Source organism: Myotis lucifugus, unplaced genomic scaffold (genome assembly GCF_000147115.1).
Source record: "Myotis lucifugus unplaced genomic scaffold, Myoluc2.0 scaffold_1, whole genome shotgun sequence".
NCBI lineage: Eukaryota > Metazoa > Chordata > Mammalia > Chiroptera > Vespertilionidae > Myotis > Myotis lucifugus.
This window is the reverse complement of record NW_005871049.1, coordinates 8,655,548-8,679,457: the sequence shown is the minus strand read 5'-3', so window position 1 is coordinate 8,679,457 and position 23,910 is coordinate 8,655,548. Positions and strand designations below refer to the sequence as shown.

The following is a 23,910-nucleotide window of genomic DNA, read 5'->3' as shown; positions in this document are numbered from 1 at the left end:
CACAAAAACCAGCGATAGTGTATCAACTCCTTTAATGAGACAATATATTTTGATTATTATCATTATCTGAATTGATTTGAGTAAGATTTCAAAAGACACAGTAATCATGCATTACTTTTCCATCGAGACATGAGAATTGGCAATATCTTTCTTAAACACTAAAAATATTAAACTCTTAAATTATTGGTTTACAAAACTTACTATGATAATTTACTTGTATAGAATTCTATATATTGAAGGGGTCTATTCTAAACATTTCTAGAAATGTTGAAAATTGTACTTTAGAAGCTTAACATTTTTTTTCCTAAAGGGAAAAATAAACAATAGGATGTAGCCCTATCTTGAACACTTTGGCCACTATACCAGATTCTCTTTGATAAACATAACCTCCTTGCCTCATAGTATCTTAAAATCAAAATTGGAGACTGGATTAATTTGTAGATGCTCCACTCCTACTTTTGCATATATCTAGGAAATGAAACTCTAATATATATTGCTCTCCATTTTATAATATCATAGAAAACTTTTCTGAGATTCTGTACCATAATTTACTAAGCTCTGATTTGTTCCAGAACCATCTGAAATCATATCTTTCACATAGCAAAGGTGTACCCTTGTAATTTCTTTTGGAGACAATTCATTCTAAGTATAATAAAGTTATATGTTACTTTAATAGTGACAAAGATACTTTTATTTAAGTTAGTATCTAAGATTCTAACAAGATAGCCATATGTTCCTTATAATTGGTCCTAACTTTTTCCTTTGATAATTATGGAGCTGATAATATTTATTGACATTTAGATACTTGTATTTCAAGTATTTTACTTCAAAACAACATTATAAGGAGATCAAATTATTTACTTCCTGTAAGGTTGAAATTAACATTAATTTTCAAAGCAGGAGGCAAGGAAGATTCCTGAATGGGATTGGTTATTCCTATAAGTATAGGGAGGTTGCACCTATATAGATCTATTTGCAACAAATGACATCATTGTATCACAATATGAGACCAACTACAAGTTAACTAACTAGTATGAAAACCAAGCATGAATTCTAGCATTGAACCATAAAAAACAAGTATGTAAAACCCTCATTTGAAAACGACATAGCCCTGTATCTAATTTATTAACTACTAATAGCCTTTTAAACAGGGGTAATGTTTCAAAATAATTTAACCAAAAACTTAGGCAGTAAAGCCACAAAAACAAATGGAAAATTTCTTGGTTGGTACATAAAATACTTGTAATTTATATGTTTATTTTCTAAAAAGACACATGCAACATAAACGACTTAGAAACTGTGTGCAAAAGCATGGCTATTTATTTCATATACTTGATCTGGTTTCCCCGAACATACTACAGTCACTTCTATGTCAAAACAAACAGATTTAAAACAGGAATTGCTGGCTCAGTGGATGCTGACATGCTGACACACTGAGAAGTAAAAGCTGACCACTGTTTTTCTGTATTGAGAAAAACACTCCCACACTGAAGCAGGTTAGAAACCGTGACCATATAGGCTTCAATAACACCTTGAGGAAGGTTGCCAGATAAAATACAGGGTGGCCAGCTGCATTTGAATTTCAGGTAAATAAGGACTAATTTGTTAGTATACATATGCCCCATACAATATTTTGGTGTTATGTACAATATTTGTTAAAACTGGCCACCTGTCCTCAAGGCAACACCACAGGTGACATGCTAGTTGCCACTGAGGCAAATGTTACCTGTTTTCTAGAAAAATGTTGCACTATATTTTCTAATAATTTTGTAACACTATAGTTCCTGTAACAAATTTCATGCATATTTCTACCAAAAATATTTTAAAATAAAATGTCAGAGTTCAAAAGGAGATAAAGAAATAAAATTATCTAAAATGTAAATTTATATTCAATGACTTATTGCTTAAATATCATACATGAGTACATGTTTAATTGTTACTTAAATTATTTTTAAATTTTAACCTTGTGTGGAGTGAACTATTTGCTTTGTGAGATAAATATAACATACTAGATAAAATGTTCACTCTTCTTTGCATAGTAAACATAATTTTAAATCATTTATTCTAAACTCTAGCCCTACATATACATTTCAATTTTAGTAATATCCTAGAAACTTCTTACCTTTAAAGTTAACATAACATCTGATAATTAGAGATTTGAACAGGGATAGGCAGTGAATCAAATTCAGTTTTAAAAACCATCACAAAAGTGCTAAATTGTTGAAATAAGATTATATCATGCTTGTTAAGGTTTAAAATCACTTTAGTTATGTTCTAATTAAATGACGAGATTTAGATCCTTAAATATTTCTATTACATTCCAGAACTTTAAACTTTGTGTTTGATTGGCTTCATCTTAATTACTGTAAACATTTAATCACATAATAAAATAAGATTATTCATTATGTTATATATGAATTATCTATGAAAAATATAATAAATCTAGGAAAAAGTTAAAATTTTAAATAATCAACCTTTGTTGGGGCTAGTAAAAGATTCTGGTTAAATAGTATCGGCAATGTATTTTTTATATATAAAATATCTATATCATTATCAAAATATGACAAAATACAAACCCACCTACATATATTATAATGAAGGTATCACCAAAATAACCAACATTTTGTATCATTATTTTTTAAAAGTATCTCATATTCTCATTAGATACCATGAAGCCATAAAAAAACATACATATCTAAGAAAAAAACATTGAAAATAACTTATTGGATTATCATGATGAGTAAAAACACCCCACACTTAAAAACTGTTACATGTAAAGCCAAGAAAGCTAAAGGAAAATCAGATAAACTACCTCTAGGCAAAGTTACCCTTATCAACAACCTCCTGCCCATGATCAGTATCTACAAACGATCCCTTTTATGTTCATGGTTAAGATTACCATATACTTACTTAATGTTTACATATATGTTTGTAAATTATATGTGACAGACAATTGAACAGACATCGATTAGTGAAATTAGCAGTCAGTGATGGTGAAATATGAGGCTTAAGGAGTTGTTAAAGAGAAAGTGATCAATTAGAAAAAAAAAAGAATAAAAGAACTAAGGCCAAGGTCAGAATAAAAAGAACATGGAAATCATGGAAGGTTGAAAGATGATGAAATCAGGGTGGAGTATGTTAGGAGCAGAGATGGTTAGGTTTTGGGTGTTGTTTGTTTTGTTGTGTCATTCAGAGATTACTATAATTATATTAGTTTATATAAGTCAGGAAGATGCCTAGATTACTAAAGAGAAAAAAAAATGCACTTGCTTCCTTAGTTTCAGGATGTTTCATTTACGGATTCATTGATGTTGTCTATAAGCGTTTATGGGTGTTTATTTTGCTCCAGACAGCGTTCTGGGACTTGAGACTCTGAAATGAATACACAGGGATTCTCTCTAAAAGATTTAACAGTCCATCAGACAAACAATTGTTTTACAAGATATTTTAAAACAGCAATCCTGTATAAAAAATCTAAAAGAAGTTACCAGAAGAATGCATATTCTCTTTGGGGGAGGGGAGGATTCTCAAAGGTAAAAGGTAAAATCTTGCCCTGACCGGTTTGGCTCAGTGGATAGAGCGTCGGCCTGCGGACTGAAGGGTCCTGGGTTCGATTCCGGTCAAGGGCATGTACCTTGGTTGTGGGCACATCCCCAGTAAGGAGTGTGCAGGAAGCAGCTGAATCGATGTTTCTCTCTCATCGATGTTTCTAACTCTCTATCCCTCTCCTTCTCCCTTCCTCTCTGTAAAAAATCAAAAAATTTATATTTTTTTCAAAAGGTAAAATCTTGAGTGAGTGAGAGAGGGCCAAGCAGAGTGGTGAGGAGCATTCCCCAGGGAGATTAGAATGTGTGTAAGTACAAGGGCCTGGAACATGGGTGTATCAAGAAGCTGACAATTACTGAATGACATAAAGCAAAACTTGTAGTCAGATTTTAAATTTAAAAATAGATTAAAACTTTTAAAACAAGTAAAATGTAAACATTATTGTGACACATAATTTTGAGAATGCCTCTCGAAAATTTTAAAGGCAATAAGGAAGTCAAGTATCTATAGATACAAATAAATACTCTAATTATTTGACAGAAAAGCCAGATGCAAAAGGATTGGGATCCTTGCTAATTTTGGTAATAAGCTAGGCAGGGGAACACAAGAGATAATATACGTGTCTTCTCACTGAGCCCAGAAGTGGTTCCAGGGTTTATACTTTACATATCTGGAAATAGTTTGCATTTCAACACCCTAAATCTTCCAAATTTAGCAAAACATTTGGCACTCAAAATGACTGTCTGGGTGTTTGTGGCTGATAATTCAATTCTAAGGATAATTGTGAAAGGAAAAAAAAAGTGGTAAAATGAGCTGCTCAGGGAAGTGATTCTATCCCATTATCTCAAGCCCTGGGTAGTGACAACAGCATTAAAAACAAAAACAAAACCTAGAGAAAAATATGGAACATTTTCCCTGCAAATTTTAACAAAGAAAATATAAGGCAGATATTGATCATAAACTAATGTTAAATTCATTTTATAACTGTGAAACTGAAACTCCTTAAAAAAGAAAATATTGCTTTCCTGTTAATTCTTTCACAGAGAGACACACAAGTAAATCTCACCCTATGAAACATCTGGTCTGCAACTCACAGAAATGGTTAAGACACAGTGATGATTTTAATTATGGCATTCAAAATATCATATTTCTAGTGATTACAGGTCAGGTATATTGGATCAAGACTTTCCTATCCCAAAATAAATAACCCCTGCTATCTATCTATCTATCTATCTATCTATCTATCTATCTATATCTATCATTTATTATCTATCTCAATCTACTAGTATTTTCAGTTATCTTCATGCGTCCTTTTACTCCCAAAGTTCTTAATTTAAAAAAGAAAGTACACTTTTTCCTTTCAAAACTGATTCCCTCCCAGCACATAAACTTTATTATTGTTGTTAGTAGTAGTAATAGTAGTAGTAGTGTTGGTAGTAGAAGTAATAGTAATAGCATTGGGAATACAATCTTCTCCCAATCATCCAGTCGGAGAACCATTCTTGATAACTGCTTTCTTCACCTTTTTTTTTGCTATGCTTAGATTTCTAATGCTATAGATATTTTTTCAAAATTTCTTTAATAATAATCCTTTCATTTTCATTGTGTACCAGGCCTTTATGACCACAAAGCCTGCCAACTGCAATACTCTACTATAAAACAAAAACAAAAATATAACTCCATACAACTAATATTTACTGACTTTCTGAATAGCGTCCAATTTCTTTAGCCTGGGATTCAAGTAGTGAATTGGTTACAAATGCTTATTCTAGAATCCGATGGCCTCAAATGAAAGCCTGGCTCTCCCTTACTGGCCATGAGACCATGGTCAAGTTATCTCTTTTCTTAATTCTATAATCTGTAAAATTCAGAGAGTAACAATACCTATTTCATTTCGTATTGTAAGGTTGAAATGGATTAGTATTTGAAAAGTTCTTAAATATTGCCAGATTCATAACAAGTTCTTAACAGTTGGTAATACCAACTATTTACTGTTGGTATTATTATTCAAAACATGTCTTAATCTATCCAAAACGTAACTTTCAAACTTTAAGTTCTACTATTCCCCTTAAATTTGTTTTATAGATTTGGCAGTCTAGAATCTTCACTTTTCCATGTTAATTTTCTCTCTAATTTCACACTTCTGTTCAGGCAACTCTGTACCCCATGGGGTCCTTCTTCTCCATCACTTAAAACCATGCGGTTATGCTCCAATTTTGGCTTCAAAGTAGACTTTTGTAAATTCTACCTTGACTGCCCTCTAATGGATCTTTCCCAAAGATAATCAGAGACATCTTATTCTAGTAAAGTAAATATTTTACTCATTGAATGAGATAGAACAACTTAAAAGTACATGGAATCATTGAAAACAAGCATATTTTGATAACCAGAGAAAATGCTTCATACAGTTGACATACGGTGACAGAAGATGACTTGACTTTGGGTGGTGGGCACACAATGCAATATGTGCACTTGAAATCTATATAATCTTACGAACCAGTGTTACCCCAATAAGTGTAATAATAATTAAAAATTTAAAATAGCAGAATATAAAATAACATACTCTCCACTTTAATAGTGATGTTGCAATAGGCAGGCTGACAGGGACGGAGAATAAGAGACGGGTTTATATCTCAGTTTCACCATTTTCTAGCTGCTTACCCTAACTTCCCTCAATCAGGTTTCTCATTTCTAAAATGGGGACACCAATAACTGCCACCAATAACTGCCTGAAAAAAATTGCTGTGAAAATTAAATATGCTGGGGACATGGGAAGCACTCAATAAAAATACCTTTTGGAAAAGCTAAAAAAGAAGAAAAGACATTTTTCACTTTATTCACAGATATGTTAAATAAAAAACAACAAGTTTGTTTTAAAACTTCATTTTTTTTCCATAGCTGGAAGAAACTGATGTGAAAGGCAGAAAGTAGAAGACACGCAGAATCAAAACATCATGAGAATTGCACAGAGAGTCTAGTGGATAAACATTATCAGAAAGTAAAATTTGGGCAGTTTTTCAGGCAGTTCTTAAATGGGTTTTTGACATCATTTGCTAGTTTTATCTGACTTTGAAAGACAAAGGTTCAAAAATATAAATATAAGGCTGACTGTGACTACCGGGTTTATCAGATAATATAATTTTATTGAAGAAAAAGGAGGAAGAAGATATCTGAGCTTCTGTTCAAATACTGATTTATGGCAGACAGATATCTTTCATACATCTTATAGAAAGAGCCAATTTTCTACACTAACAGGCTGTTTTTATTTACTTTGTGAGATGATTTGAGGGTATCAGCGACCCTCAGTTGGGGATATCAGAACTCTGAGGTAACAATGCCCCGTCCAAGGCCAGAATTTCCACTAATAGGCCAGTAAAATTGTACAAACATAGATTAAATCAAATTGAATATGGCTATTTGTATCACTTTAAAAATTTTGATCTGAAGAGTTACAATTTTTTAAAATTTTTCTAATCATTATACAATGTGCCGCTGCCGATACTAAAATAAAAACCTGTTGTTCCAAAAAAGAGTACTTTTTATCAGCTTGCATTTACTGTTTATTGTACATAAGCAAGTGTCATCACTCATTGTAAATGCAGTAGTAAAATAATGAGAATATAAAATTAAAAATGTATCACCGAGCTTTATGACTAACATCATCATAAAACAAACAAAACAATCTTTCTAGGCATTACACCTTTGGTTGTATTCTATCTATTCCATTGGTTTCACTGATAAAAAAAAAAAAAGGAGGGGGCCGACTATGGATACTGTTCTTTTAAAACATGTATTATGTGAAAGAATATATACTGCAGATGTAAAATAGTGATATATTTTGAAAAGAGCATTTGGAGTCTGATTTTTTTCCCCTGGGAGTATAAAAGAGAGCGTGATTAGTTCTATTTTAGCCCAGAATTTTAATTTTCTCCGTATCAGGCTGATGTCATTGTTCCAATTTTAACTGAATACGTATATGGTTGCCTTGAACACTTAATGAGTGCTTCCTTTGGTCCAGATACTCATGGACTTAAATACGTTAAATAATTTAATCTCCACAATGAGCTTCTGAGGATGTATGTCGCAGATGAGGAAAATGAGTTACAGGAAGGTTAAAGAAATGACCGAGGTCACGCAGCTGGTAACTGAATGGATCGGTGTTGGAACCTGGTAGACTGGCCCCGTAACCGGAGGTCCTAACTACACCACGTCACTTCTCTGACACGAGGGCGGGAGTAAAGCCCATTCCTGTACTTCTGTAGTAGGTTACAAGTCCAAAAGGAAGTACATGACATTTTCTTCTGAAATTAAAAGTTCTAAAGTCAAAATAAGTAAAATTAATGATGCTTAGGAAAACTTAGCCTGAAAATAATGACTAGAGTGTTTTCCAAGTATTTACTAAGGACATCACAGTCCAACTGAGAAGCAGGTTCATGTACATCATAAAAGGAGTTGAAAACTTTTCACTAGTACTGTACTATGTCTGAGGTTGTTTTAGTCATATTTTTCAAAATTACCTTAAAGAAGGGCTGGTGGTTTGCATGAGGTTTGAGGCAGGGGATGTCAAGAATTTAAAATGCTTTTGAGTGTTTCTATGACGACCAGGGCAGGTTACACTGAAATGGCCTGATGAGTATTTTGATCTGTGCAGGAGGTGCAATATCTTTTGATTAAATGAGGATGAATGAGGCTACCTGTGATCACTAATAATGAAGTTGATCTCATGCCCTTTTTATGCTCAACCAGTATTTCTCATTTTCCGGTGGATATCTCCAGGAGCATTTTGATGCTCCTGACGGATAGTGATCATATTTTCACATCAGTCTGTGATGAGTTCATGAGCCATGATCATTTTCCTATACAGTAAGCCTTGGGAACAATTACATAACCAAGTTCTAGGGCGAACAACCCTGAAGACCACTGTGCATGCTCAACAATGAGTATTCCTTAATATGTATCACACTGTCAGTAGTTTTTTAACAACCGATGGCAGCTGGTTAAAAACTTTCAGTTCTGAATTACTATGTCACTGCTTTGCAATAAACATTAGTACTACGAGTAATAGAACCTATTGATATCCCTCTGAAATTAGAAAGTTACTGAAATGTTACCTTTAAAGATTAAAAAAGAACTTAAAATTAACTTTTAAGCAATAAAATATGCCCTTTGTAAACTACCTTAAGTGTTTTTATTTAAAGCCCAAATAATGTTCCTTCATAATAGATATACTAGCACACATTTTATAGGTATTATAGAAACATAATTTCTGTGAAAAATTCCTACAAAGCAAACAATTTAAGCTCCCAAAGATCATGTTCCAGAACTCAAGCTCAAACTTAAGTGAGAGATGAAAATTAAATTTTTCAATGTCAGGTATTTCCTAAAAAAAATTCTAATGTAAGCCTGCATTTTTTTAAAAATTACCTTTCCTAGTAATTTCAATCATAGACCATATTTTTTGAGTCAGTTAAACAGGATAGTTGTAGTTAAACATTTTAAAATATACTTCTATATTAATACTATAAATGCACAATAATGATAGATTTTTATGGAATTAAAATATGCTACCTCATTCCTGAGTGCAAATTAGGAATTGAAAAAATAAAAAAAGAAACAATATTTTGCTGTTATAATTTGAGAAATAATTATCTTCACACCATTCCGTAATATAAATTAAACATAACTTGAAAATATAAATTTTCCAAACCCTTAGCTTAATTCAGGTTCAAAAAAGTTAGAATGCACTATGTTGTCTAATACTAAACAACCTCTTTGCCTATATAAAATTAGATATATTTACATAATAAAAATATTAATGTATCTAATTCTAAAATTATTTACTATAGCCTGAAATTCATAGGGCTTATTTCATGGTCCTTGAATGATGAGAATAACTATCACTTTGTAACACTGGTTGTGTATTTATGAAATTGGTTATGTCTTATTTCATCTTCTCATGCCTATAAAATGGGCACTCAGTAGTATAATACTATTATTATTAAATTTAGCATTAATGTTTAGCTAACAATTATTTTCCCTTTTGTTATATTTTTAGCTGTGAGATTAATTTAAAGTTCCACATTACTAAGCTAATACTAACTACATTTTAATTTACTCTCCAAAATTTCAACCAAAACATAATAATCATATATCCTGCTTATTATATCCTCCAAAATAATTAAGAAAGCATGTATTACTTTTAGGCTTAAAGAGAGTAAGCAGATTGACCTTGAATTATTAATGATGGCTGTTTCATTTTTGCTTAATTGTGAGCCATCTCACAGTATCTGAGAAAAACCAAAAATTTTCCTTAAAATTCCACAGAGGATTGTATAATAACAGAAGTAGAAAATTCTTATTATAAGAGAAATAAACCAACATAGTAAAAGGACGATGCAATACTTAGCAAATAAAATTACACTTTTTAAATCTATAATCATCTGTCTTTTATAAATGTTATTATGGATAAGAAGTCTTACACCTTCAAGTTGTAAAATCTATGCTTTTAATAGACAAAATCTGTTACTTATACATGCAATAAGCAATTTCATACCCAGCTTTTGCACTCTACACATTTCCCCAAGTTTTTTCTAAAACTACAATTTCTTCATTTTTGTTCCTGGACATTTATCATCCTTAGCAATACAAGGTGTGAAGGGAAAAAAGGGTTTAAGAAACCAAATTTTTTAATTTTCAAAATTCCAAAGTAGGAAAGATAAGTCATCCACATAGAAACAGGAAGGAAAGGAAATATATAAAAACCAAGGCTTTCTTGGTGGTGGGATTAAGAAATACTAATTGTTAGTTACAAAATAGGCTTGCAGAATGTGAACCACAGCATAGGGAATATAGTTAACAATGCTGTAATAACTATCTATGGTGCAGATGGGCTCTTAAATTATGGGAGGGATCATTTGTAACCTATATGGGTGCCTTTCCGCTGTGATGTACACCTTGAAACTAATACAAAAATGTTTGATTGCAAACTATTAAAATAATTAATTAATTTTAAAAATCCCACAAGGCTTTCTTAATTGCCTTTCCTTCGTCCTCCGGTGAAATTAAGCCTCACTCCGTTAGCAGCCCCAGTTTTGGGAAGAGCGTCCTGCGGGAAATACATCGCAGGGCTAGTAAGTGCTATTCCTCCACATCACAGGGCACAGGTGTATGTTCCTAGTTTGTAAAGTTACAAACTAGGTGAAGTGTTTCCTCATCTCTCAGGAGCAAATGCCAATGCTGGGGGCAGTACATTTTCTATAATGTGTACTTTCAATCTCTCAGGATGCAATATAGATCCATTTTCTCTTTTCTTTGCTCTCAATAAAGACAGATTGATCACTCTCTCACTTGTGTAGTATTTGTTTAGCCACTTAACATTTGTTATGTCCCCTTCCCCTTTTCTTCTCAATGTTCCCTTCCTCGATCCTTTTAAACTCTCCTCAGATAAGCTCTTTCCCAAAATGTTAATCTCTTTACTGTATTCCGTCTCTTTTAAGCATCACAGTCTCCAATTTCTCACAATCCTCTAATCTAGGCTGAAAGAAATGTGAAATACAGACATTTGAATTTCTCTACACTTTTGTTACAATTTGGTATTCAAGTTAACATATTGAAATATTTGTTTCTATAAAACAGCACTAAATATCATATTATGTTTCAAACAGTAAGAAAGATATAAAGATGAGTAGCAAACATTTCTAAAAGACTAGACTTGAACACTCCAAAGATAATAAGAAACATTAGATCCAAGGAGAACTCATCTGAACTAAACTGTCTTTTTAATTTATATGCTGGTACATATGGGCTCTGCTAACTGCTTCCTTATATTACCAGAGAGAATAAATGGCTAATAAAATTTAATGAGACTCAAATATACTCACTATTTCATTTAGTCAAATTATATAAATTTTAAAACCCCCCAAAACTATTTTTGGTTAGAGGCCAGAATAGTGGTAATTGCTTGGGAGGTAGTAGCCAAGTAGAAGGGGGTGAAATTCTGGGCTTAATGAGATACTTAGTACTGTTGGGGCTACTGAACATAGAGCCTTGTTAATATTTTGGTCAGTGATTATTCAGGCATTCTCATGTTGTGAAAATTTCTTGAGTTATGCATCTATGATTTTTGTCTTTTTCTACATATGTAGTATTCTTTAATAAAAAGTTTAAAAATAACAGTTAATTGCTATCTATGAACCTTATTTTAATCATGAGTCAACAACTTAACTGTAAATATAAATAATATTTATGAGAAAACTGTGGTAATGTGAATAACAAGGATAGAAAAAATTAAGAAGAGTATTGTTAATGTGGTTATGCTAAAATAAACTTTATCTTTAATAAACATATGCTGAAATATTAATAATTAAACAGTAGGATCTCTGAATTTACTTTAAAAATCTCAGTGAAGGGGGAGTTGTGTTAGCGTTTGGATGAAACAAATTTGGCAAAGAATTGATCATTGTTTAAACTGGAGAAAATGGAGAGTTTATTCTCTGTGTTTTATACATACTTAAATTTTTCAATTATTTTCAAAATGTTTAAAAAGTATAATTTAGAACTAAATATCATTCTAATATTGTTCTCTATTGTCATGGTTCTAATAAAAAAGTTGAGATAAATCAAGATATATCTACCAAAACATATCTAGATTTCATGTCAATATAATCATCTGACAAATAATTAATTCTGGGGCAAATAAACCTTAAAACAGCACTATTTGTGACTTCCAAAGGGATTAGTTCTGGTATTAGGTTTATTAATGGTGAAAAAAAGGTACAAGAATTTTATACTAATCTTATTTTGTTTTTTATTTTTAAAAATATTTTTATTCACTTTCAGAGAGAGAGGAAAAGACAGGGAGAAAGATGAATGTGAGAGCTGCCTCATGCATGCTCCCTACTGGAGATGTAGCCTGAAACCCAGGGCACGTGCCCTGACCTGGAATCCAACTGGCCACCTTTCACCTTTTAGAGCCCGGAATCATGCCCAACTAACTGAATCACACTGGCCAGGGCAAGAATTTTATACCAGTTTTAAAAGTCAGTCTCCAAGTTTTCTATACATTTTCTAAGAATAAAATAATAGCAACTGTCAAACTGTAACATTTACTCTCCTACCTATTCTTACCACCATTTTGATTAAACCTACATGTGAAATATTTTTTCTTACATACATCATCAAGTATACATCATCAAAACAACCTATTATATTCACTTTATCTACTGTTGCCATTGTTGACTCAATATTTTCTTTCTACTACGTGCTGCACTTTGAGTCAAAACCCAATGATATGTTTAATATGATATGAGAACTCCTCAACTTTGGCTATTTCTTTAATTGGGGTGATTCAAAATTTAATCCAGGAAATATATGTTTGATATTGATTTGATTAATGTATTACTTCTATGTTTAGGTCTTTTCTTTTCTAAAACATGTGCTTAAAATTTTTGACAAAAACATTTGCAAATATGCTTTTTATTAAATAATGTAGTCACTATCTAATTTTCAGCTGCAATATAGTTAGTAGACTTGAAACACTTGATAACAAACTGAAGTCATATTTCTAGTATGTATATAATATACCACGATATATCCAACAATATTACCTATAATATTGGGATCTAGTGCAGAATTTTGGCTAATACCAACATTGAAAGGAGAAAGAAGCCCTAATGATTGCAACATTTTTACAAGTAGTAAAAATAATGTCTTCCTCATAATACATAAACACTGGAACTAAACCTCTATTTCTTCTGAAGTGTCATGGCTAATTTTGCTACCTATGCATTATTAACTGGTCCTCAAATATTCAACCAGTACCTTAAAAATTAAAGGAGCAGACTAAAATTCTGTCTCTTATCTGTTTATCATCAAGCACCATATTGTCATGTTAACAGCTTCAGATAATTAAATAGCTATTAGTTAAATAAACTCACTCTTGTGGTAAACATAATCATTGTCATTCTCTGGTAATGAATAGATATAATTAAATTAAAAATAGAATGCCTGTATACAGGATGCAAATATGTGCAAATGTGCATATGATGGAATCATAAAAATAGAATGCAGAAAACATTTATAAACACTTGTTGAACTCAGTGACTCAAAAGCTGTCATTGGTAATTTAGATATTTAGATAAGTCTGTTGTACAGATTATAGAAGTTTCATTGAAATGAAGTTCATATATAATCTTTTCAATTCTTGGAGTTAAAAATGTATTTCTAGGACAAAACATACAGTTATGCATCTAGGCATAATATATAAATATAAAGTGATATAATGTCAAATGTAATGTACCAATTATAGAATCAGAAACAAACTTCTGATTTTTATTCACAAAATTTCTAGTTTACCATTTGTTTGTATCTTTATCCATGTGTATGTAATTACATTTGGGGATTTTTTTTTCAAATCTCCTCTATTCTCCTCATGTAAACTGATGTAGATAATTAGGGATCACCAATTAGAGGTTCTTATTGGACATTCATATAAAACTACCCTGGTTTTTATTATACTTTGGGAAACATTTAATTGACTCATTATGCTGAGGTTAGTCTTTATTCAGTGGTATTATTCAATCTTGAACCTCACAGACCAAAGCAGTTTCCAAGTTATCTTGTCTAAATGACACCACTTAATTTCTATTAAAATAATTTCAGAAGACGCATACTCATTCAAAAAAAGTCTGGCACATTGAGTATTAAATGATGTTTAATGATATTTATAAGCAATTGAATCTTTATATTCCGGACTATTTACAATATCTTTATAACTTAATGAATTTAGACTCATAAATCTTCAGTTTGATGAGGCAGGAAAAATTCCCAAGTAAATATTCCTTTTCAGTGAATAATTCTATTTATATTTTAATTGCTAATCTTCCTTTGTTAGGCTCACATGATGGACAAATGCTTAAATGAAGTTATTTCCAATGTGCAAAATAAGAAAGAGGATGGAAATGATCTGTAATATAAAATGAGGTATATAATTAATATGTGAAATGTTAACTCAAAAATATGCAAAGTATGCATAAATAAACTGCATTAAATAATAGGTGAAGACTCACATACCAAGGAGTGTAAACTAGTGAATAAAGATATAAATTACCTTTATCAATGGTCTTCTCTATATTCCCTTAAAAAAATGTACAATAGTTTATTTAACTGTAAGTATCTCAATGAAAACTCAATAATATAACTAGGAATATGCAAATAAATAACTCCTGCATGGGGATTAAATAAAAAAAAAGTGGCTAATTCAGGGGAAAGTATATAATTATTGGTTTAATGAAAAATGGGAGCTAAAATAGGAAAGCTTCTAGTAAATAAAATATGTTAAAAAAAAAAAAGAGAGATTGTCTCACAGACCCTGTAAGAAAGGAATTAGTTACAATTCTAAGAATGTCAATAAATACAAAATAAATTTAACTCTTTCTTAGGATATAAAATAAGTTCTCGGAACCAATCAAAAGAAATTTTAAATCTCAAAGTATTAAAAAACTTCATATTAACTTCATATTTTACCAAATACCCTAGTTAGGTGCATTTTAATATTTTGAATGAATTCAAATTCTACTTCCTCTCACAAAAAATGTAGGTATGAGCTAGAGAGAAATACAACTAATTTAAAACGTGTTTTAATTTGAAGAAAAAAAGAAAGTTTCCCTTGACATATCAAAAAGTGTGTGTGTCAAGGAAAGTGTGAGGACAGCATTAAAGAAATTTGGGGTACTTTAAAAACACTCATTTATTTATCCATTCATTCATTTCTCATCAATAATTATTTAGCACTTATAATATATATAACTGGGTAATCAGTCTCAATACCCCAAGAGTATTGATTACTACTAGTTCTAATGTACCCGAAGGTACACATTTTTAGTGAAGTGATGTCACAAAAGCACTGATGTCTGAATAAGTAAAAAACATGTTGCCTACAGACATTGCCAGAGGGCAAAGTTCTCTGCTTCACATTTGTACCTTACAAAAGACTTTTATAGCTTTCACTTTAAATCATACTAGTTGAGATAAACCATTAACCAACACCTAATGAGTAAGAAATGAGGTAACATTATATCTCATTTATCTAAAGTTATAGGGAGGTTCTAGTCAGCTGCTGAATCAGTTAACTGGAGTAATTATATGAAATGTGAATAGATGAACTATTTCAAAAAAGTAAACTATCATAAAATCCAGTGATCATTAAATTAAACAGTAGATACATAGAGAATATAAATTGGGATTGGGTACTTTTATATCTTGAATTATCATTTATTCTTGCTCACAGAGGTGAGGAGAGCAAATGATTTTGATTATGAGAGATTGTTAATTCATGAGAAAAGGAATTCAATGGAAAAATAGAAAGACTGGTGTTATTCAAAGACCAAAGATTTGTCACAATGAGATACACTAAAAAAGTGAGAAAATCAGTTGTTTATGAATCTAGATATATACTTATAAAGAAGAGAGTACAAAAATATCAGAAATAGGTAATTATAAAAAAAAAGTAGCACAACTTGAAAAAAAAGTGAACAGAAATAAACATATCTGCTGGAAAAGGACAAAAATCCAAAAAAGGTGTCCATCCATTTAGTGATGTATGGGTCTATGAGACAGAAATGTTGAAAAGGTCATATATAAAAATATGCATTTGTGGACTTTAATACTTGATAAAGTGGATTATCTTTATGAAATTACAGGAATATACAAATCTCAGAGAAAACACTACAAAAGAGTATGTAAATATGAGGATAATGTGTATCAATAAGACATTTTATTTTGAATTCTATATATGTTCTTGCCACACTATTGAGTTCAAGAAATCATGAAAACGTACAGAAGGAAGCCTGAAGTCATGAAGGGATTGGAAGAGATGTGACTAAACAAAACATGCTCTACAATTCCAATCAAATAAAAACTTCAAGTGCTCCGTGGAATTAATATAGATGCCCCAAATAAATTTCCCAATCGGAGATTTACTAAAAACAAAGTCTAGGTAAAATGTCAGCAATATTTTAAAGGCAATGTTTTGAAGTTCCGACATCTTTTCTTACGTTATGACATGGATGAGTAGCATTGAAATTTCAAAAAGGCTCAAAAGTAGGCAAAACTAAAGTGAGGTCAGGAAGCAGCTAGCATGATATTTCAGCACATAAGGACTAGTCTAAATGTGGTATGCTTTGAAGGCAGGAAATGTCATGGATTTAGAATTTTGAAAATTAGTATGTCAATGTATTTTTCTCACTTTATTCTTTATAATCTATTGTTGTATGACTTTAATAAATGAAAAATTTTCACAAATATATTTTAGATAAAATTTCTTTGATTATTTATCTTATGATTGTCTTCAATTTTTCAATTCTTAGGGACTATGTTTATTGACAAAAAATCAACAATTTTTCTAATACTTATATCATTACTTCTGTATTGTTTAGGATGATTATTTACTGAAAGACATGTTTATTTACTGACAAAAATCTTACAAGATCTGATCAAAATGTGAAGACAAAATTATAAGCAAGAATGATTGAAAAATAATATTAAAGATGTTTTAACTATTGGGTTTTTCTAAGTTATATTAATAACTTTTACCAATTATATTCTTAAATTATTTTTGTTCTTATTTGCTGTGATAATCCAGATTGTTTTATGTATAACTTATTGAGTCATTTGAAAGACTACGTTATTTTTTAAAGATGCCTATAATTCTAATTCTTCAATTCATCATCATAAAGATAGGTTATTTTTAAACCTCAGAGACTAACCATGGGTGCTGGTTAGGGATCAATGGGGAAAAAGAAGGACTTCTATAATACTTTCAACAATATAAAATTTTTTAAATGCTGAGGATGTAAAAAAAAAAAAAGCATACAGTCAAGTAGAAGGAACATCATGAAGTATCATAGGAGACAGCTAAAAAAAAGATATCTTCTGAAAACAAGTTAAAGTAAGATTTAAGTATTTTTATTACTCTAATAAAAATTTAAGGTGAGGTTACGCTAAAATTCATTAACATTTTAAGATAAATCTCAACACTGTGTAGACTTTATTTCATGATAAATATATTCTACATGTTTAAATTTCTTTTCTTAATTTTTAAGTGTGTCACTTTGGTCCTTATCAGAGTATTAGCAAATGACGACATTGTAACAAAAATAAGAGCATGTTCACAAAGTGCTCATGACTAAGGAGCAAGTATTTAGAGATGTGTTTTCAAAATTACTCCTGGTTAAAAAAAAAATAGATTCTTTTTCATTAAATGCTTCGTGTATACGCTCATGAATCTTTTCTTTAAACAAAAGGAAACATGAGACTGTATTTAGGTATGCTGTTATAAACACAAAATACAATTTTTTAACGCGTACTTTTGTGTAAAAATTGGTTTCTTGCCATTTTCAATTTTAACCTTAGCAATCAGAGGTATAGAAATGGAAAGTTCTTGGGTATAAACAATGATCTCATTTGTATTATTAAGCATGTCACTATTTTCCTGTCATCATTTCATAAATGACAGCGGTAGCCTCATTGAGCTTTTTTTAGAGCTTTAACTAAGTATACAGCTACTGCTCTGAACATCAAAATGTACATTATGTTCATTATAAAACTAAATGCAAGTTTAGCAAAAGAAAAACTGCTACCTCAATAATTATTTAAACATTCTCATTAAAAGCAAATAATTAGAGTCAATTTTTAGATTCTTTAATTACATAAGGGATGTGCTTTTCAATTTAGAAGATCAGGGTATTTCCATTGCCAATGATAAATGATACATCTTTTAACAACTATTATCATGTGAATTTGGAGGGCAAAATGATCAGGAATGGTTTTGGGTTATAGTTTGCATTATTAGGTTATAATTGACTATGCCTGTTAAATCAGAGCCATGATGTAATTTTAAAGATAATTGTGTGAGTCTAAGATGACATGAAACACTAGAAGTTTTAAAAATATTCAGACACGATTAAAATTATATGAAGAACTAAGGACAATATAAGTAAGAGCAAAATAACTATTGTTCTACTTATTTTTCATCGAGGTCACAATTCATCCTATCCCCTAAATTTAGAATAATGTGAACTGGCTAAACAGAAAAAATAAATTGTTATTGAAAACTAATTTATTCTAATACATATTTGGATAATACGCAAACAAATGCAATTTTCTTGATAATATAATAGACACATTCATTGATTTCTAGCAACACACATAACAGTTAACATATTTCATAATCCCTAAAATTAGATTTCTAAACGAAAACACTAGATTCTTAGGAATTAGAGAAATTTTCATTAAAATATAAGCAGCATTAACATTTGCATTAATAAAATTGTTACTGTGAAACTTGAAATTAAAAAGAAAAACTAGTCAGTGGAGAAAGACATTCGTAAATGCTTAAATTTTCACTTCTGAATGTAAAACTTTAAAATCCATACTAAGAACAAAAGAAGGTGAATCAATTTTTTCACTATATTTGATGCAGACTTACCAATTGATATATAGCAACAGTAAATATATGCATTTATTTAGAAATACAAATTTGAATTACTATGAATCATATGCTCTTTGACCTTTTGTGTTGAAATCATTGATAATGTATCTCTATAATGTGTATTATTAATTTAAATTGAGAATATATTGTTTAAAATTTGGAAAATCTTTTTTTTGGTAACAAAATTTAAAATCCAGAATTCAGTTTGAGGGGCAAAGACTGCATAATAGTCCTCCCTTGTTAAAATTTAATTTTAGGCTACTTTAAATCACTAGTGTGTGTAGATATGTGAGTTAAACTTTAGTACTTTAGCATTTAAATTGCATCTTCATTATTAGATTAGATGTTTCAATATTTAAGTATTTGTGTTTTCCTTGTATTTTATAACTTTAAAAAATAAATCAAAACAGTTATCAATTATTTATAGGGAGGCACAATTCTTTGGTTCTGAAATCATAAATTGCTATATCATACTAGGGTAATTGCATTTTAAATAATTTGAAAAGCTGAACATGATCCTTCATTAAACAACATTTGATCTTTGTTGCCATCACAATGTATGTATTCAATGGCAGATCTTTAGTTATATGACACTTGTGTATTCTTATTATCAATGGCCAGAATAGTAGCCAGGTCCTCGGTGCATCCAATCCATGCCTTTCACATTTATATTCATAACGACTAACATAAGTGTTCTTCTACCTTTAAGTACTTTTTCTTTTTTCCTCCCATTTCATAAGTAATAAAAGTAACGCTACATCTGCAATCTATCTCATCTTTCGTTTTTAGCTTATGGTTCCAGGATTTATTTATTTATTTTTGTACTAGACAATGAAAGTAAGAAAACATCATGTATGATGGATTTGCTATACACAATAAACGTCATCTTTTGATTGACTTGTTACGAATTGCATCCTCATGAAATATTAGTTCACATGGTTTGACCAAAATATTGAGTTATCAGTAGCAATTATCCACTAACTAAAAGATTCCTGTGTAGTAGACAATAAATAGTATAATTTCATTTCTTAGATCCTCCAAGGAAATAAACTACAGAGAATCTCAAAGCAGTTTTATTTTTCACAGTGGTTGTATAAAATAACCCACTTAGGGAATATGGTCCCAAAATTGAAAGAAATGAGTGAAATTATCTAAGTTTCAATGTTAGAAGAATCTATTATTTCAAATCAATGAAGAATATTGCTATATTGATATGTTCTCATCACATAGTGCCTCTGGTTTGAATCAGACTTGAATCCACACCAACATATTACTTACTCACCCATGCTGAATGGTCAAAGGCTGCACTGGTTTCTGAATTTAGGGTGATGTGTTCGATGCTACTGTGGTTAAGGGCGATTAAGCAATACTGCTGGCATCCATAGAAATGAGATCCCTCAGAGCCTCAAGTGTTAAGAGATGTCTTTCTACCTGGATTAAGCCCTTCAAACAGCATGGAAACCAAGCAAGCAAGAGAGGAATATTCCCAGGAACTATGAAGAGCAGTTGAAAAATGTTTCCAACAACATCCAAAGTATTGCCTTTGATTGTTGTCAACAACCATGTCCTAGCACCGAAACCTGTCTGCCTGTTCAGGAATTCGTTTTTCCACAGTAAAGTGCTGCCTGCGTCCAGCAGTCACTGTTCTCCCTTGTTTTCTGAAGACCATCTGAACGCCTCTATGTTTTCTAAGAAGCATGACGTGTTGAACTTTCTTTCCCGCAAAAGGGGAACAACTTGATACAGCCTTTTTCGGAATACTTACTCAAATAGGGGTGGTTTGTAAGGCGCTCGTGTACTAGACAGCAGTCCGTCCAGCTCCTTTCTCTCCAGCGTGCTGTGAAGGGCCTTCTCTTTGCCGAAGGTGGAGAAGGACCCTCCCCCCGGCTGCGCCTCCGGAGTTTCAAACACCTCGGTGTCTGGAACAGAGTCCATGCCAGGGACGTGCAGATTGCTGCGGTAATCGGCAGCCTGGCGCCCGTCCGAAGGGACGAAAGAAGGCATCCAGCACCGATCCGAGTGGCCCAGGGCTTTGCATTCCTCGGTGCAGTTGGAGAAGAGATCCATACCTGGGGGCGGGAAAAAGAGAGACTGCAGATGTAGGCGGCACCGACGTGGCCCGCGGCACAGCCCTGAAAGATGACAGGCAGCACACAGAGTGATGTCCAGTCTTCACAATGTTCCTGTCTTCACCTAAGAACAGCCCACGATCTCTTTGTATTACTTTGTTAAGGATAAGGCTTTGGGCAAAGAGGTGTCTGGGATAGATGTTTCTAAACTACTCACGGTATTGGGGGAAATATAGTGGCTCTAAATTTTTAAAAATAATTTGGAAATGGTGAGTAGAAAGAAAAGGAATACTTTAAAAAAATCTCTGGTGAAGTTCATAACAGAAAAAAAAATTGTGTTAAGTTTTCATAATCCACAATCTCTCGTGATGATAAATCATCTTTTTTTTTCTTTGAAGTAAAATTGGAGAAAAATATATGCAAAGCACGAAAGTTGATATTTAGCTTTTGAAATCTGAACATGAAACAAAAAGTGAAATTCAACAGAAAACTGGCATGCATATTGATAAAGCAGTAAATAACAAGAATGAAATAAGATTTCACCAGTGGCCAAGAACATGCTTCCCTAGGTTCCCAGGAAATTACTTCCTAAAAGGTAATTCTCCATGACACTCTAGTAGCCCATGTTACTACAAACCACTTATCATTTACCAACTTAGACAAATTCAGAACAAATGCCTGTAATTAGTGAAACCAAGGTAACCAAGTGCAATGGCAGTCAACTGCAGATACTATTGACAAGTACCTTATTACTTGTTCTATATTGGAAAAAACTGGTCCTTGTCAATGCACAGTTTGCTTACTAATCCTGGAATACAGCAGGTCCTCGAAAAATGTCTCATCATTTCATTGTAATGTCAATGAGATGTCATAGGAACTTAACCGTTTTCTTTTTTCTTATCAACTGGCCTATGCTATAACTGTTTTATTATAAGTCATTTCACAGAAACTATCAATGATGTTAAGTGAGGATTTGCTGTATCAAGATTTCAAATGTCAATTTCAAGTTTCACTGTCTCCCATAGGTTGACAAGACTATCACATATTATCTGATTATGGCTCGAGAAAACTCATTCAGTTTCTTAAATAAAGCATAACGATTTTGAGCACTATAGAATACTATTTGATATTCATTTTTATAATTAGCACTAATGCAGAAAAACAAGTCATAAGCCAAGATAGCATTTTAATGTTTTTCTAAACATAGTAACACATTTATTGAATATGTCTTTAAACACGGTCAATTTGAAATAACCAAAGTAGGATTGGTCTGTATGTAAGAAACTCAAATGCATGTCTGGTCTGCATGGGATTTTTCTTGTTTGTTTAACCAACAGAGTAATATTTATTTAATGAACACACTTGATTGTTTCTTTCATAAACATCATAAGTGATTTGAGTTCTTGAGCAAATTTACGTTTTAAATTCCTGATGGGATTCTGTCACATACTGATTTATTTGTTTACATGTATATGTTAACATCTGTATATATAAAATAAAGAGAATTAATTTTGCAAAATTACTAACCCTATAAGTTATCCATGAATTAAAATTAATTGATTACATAGACTATGCTGAAGGAAATAACACCAAGCTTCTTATCACATGTGAATCTCACTTTACAATGACCTTTTAAATTTAAATTAAACATAATGCAAAGTCTAACTTCGATTATAACACTCCATTGACAGTTATTGTGCATAAGCCTGCAAATAAATTACTGATCAGTGAACTGTTGAGGAACAAAAACGTGAGCTGAAGCCAGGATAAGGTCCACATGTAAGGCATGTCAGTGTTTCCCTAGACATCAGAGGTCAGTTTTTTAATCCTATTTCTGCAATCAGCTACGTAGAGAGAAAAAGAGAAGAGGGAAAAGAATGTCTGTGATGCACTGATATACCAGGTAGGTGGAAGCTAGAGAAGCAGAGAGATTTGTATTTTGCCATACTATACTTATATAAATGCTCCCTATTAATAATGTGCATAATGAGGGGGGGCTTTATTTGTAATAGATGGAACTAACATTAAGACTAAAATTATTATCAGCAATTATTTATTTTTAAAAATAAATTCAGGTTATATGGAATTCAAAGTTGATGGAATTATTCAAATATTAAGATAGAATTGTATTATTGGATCCTGATCAAGATGGATACCTAATGCAAAATTTAGAATTAATACAATTTTTCATCACATGACTGAAAATACCATTTTAAATATATGACGAGACTATTAACAATCTTTCACATATTTTGAGGGCCTGGACCCAAGTTTTCCTATAATTATGCATATACTAGTAATAATCTTACACAGAGAAATTTGAATAAACTGGTTTCTCAACATCATTATGCAGATGATTATATTAGGAGGTACTTTTAGTAGAACTTGTTTTTATGGGTAGTTTATACTCAACTGTGCCCATTTTGTTCTCTTGAAGTGTATGCTGTTCTGCCTCTTGTAAATATTAAAGGCTAGTTAAAAGTCCCTAAGACGATCTAATAAAGTTTTCATGAGTTGAGAACCTGTACAGATAATACAACATATGAATAAAAAGAACAGTGGTGGAATAAGATAAAGTTTTTTGTTGGAAGAATCTTACTTGACTGAAGGAAAAAAACACACACTTGTGGATAATGTTCTTGAGAAATTTGTGAACTAATCCTTTCAAATAGAATTACCATAGTAATAACACACAGCTTTCTATAACTAGACGGAAAGATAAGGTGTCACAAATTATACACGAATATGTTTTACCAGTTTTACTGGTAAAGCAAGTGTACACATTTCTTATAAGGAAAATGCCATAAT

The 23,910-nt window shown here is 31.5% G+C and overlaps 1 protein-coding gene across 1 annotated transcript in view; it reads right to left on the bottom strand.

Annotated features, from left to right (window-relative positions):
- Positions 1-23,910, bottom strand: part of PCDH10 (protocadherin 10) — a 39,398-nt gene that overhangs the window by 5,485 nt on the left and 10,003 nt on the right. Inside the window, 1 exon segment of the mRNA XM_014455067.2 lies at positions 20,799-21,102. Within this exon segment, the coding sequence (XP_014310553.1) occupies positions 20,799-21,102 (304 nt within the window).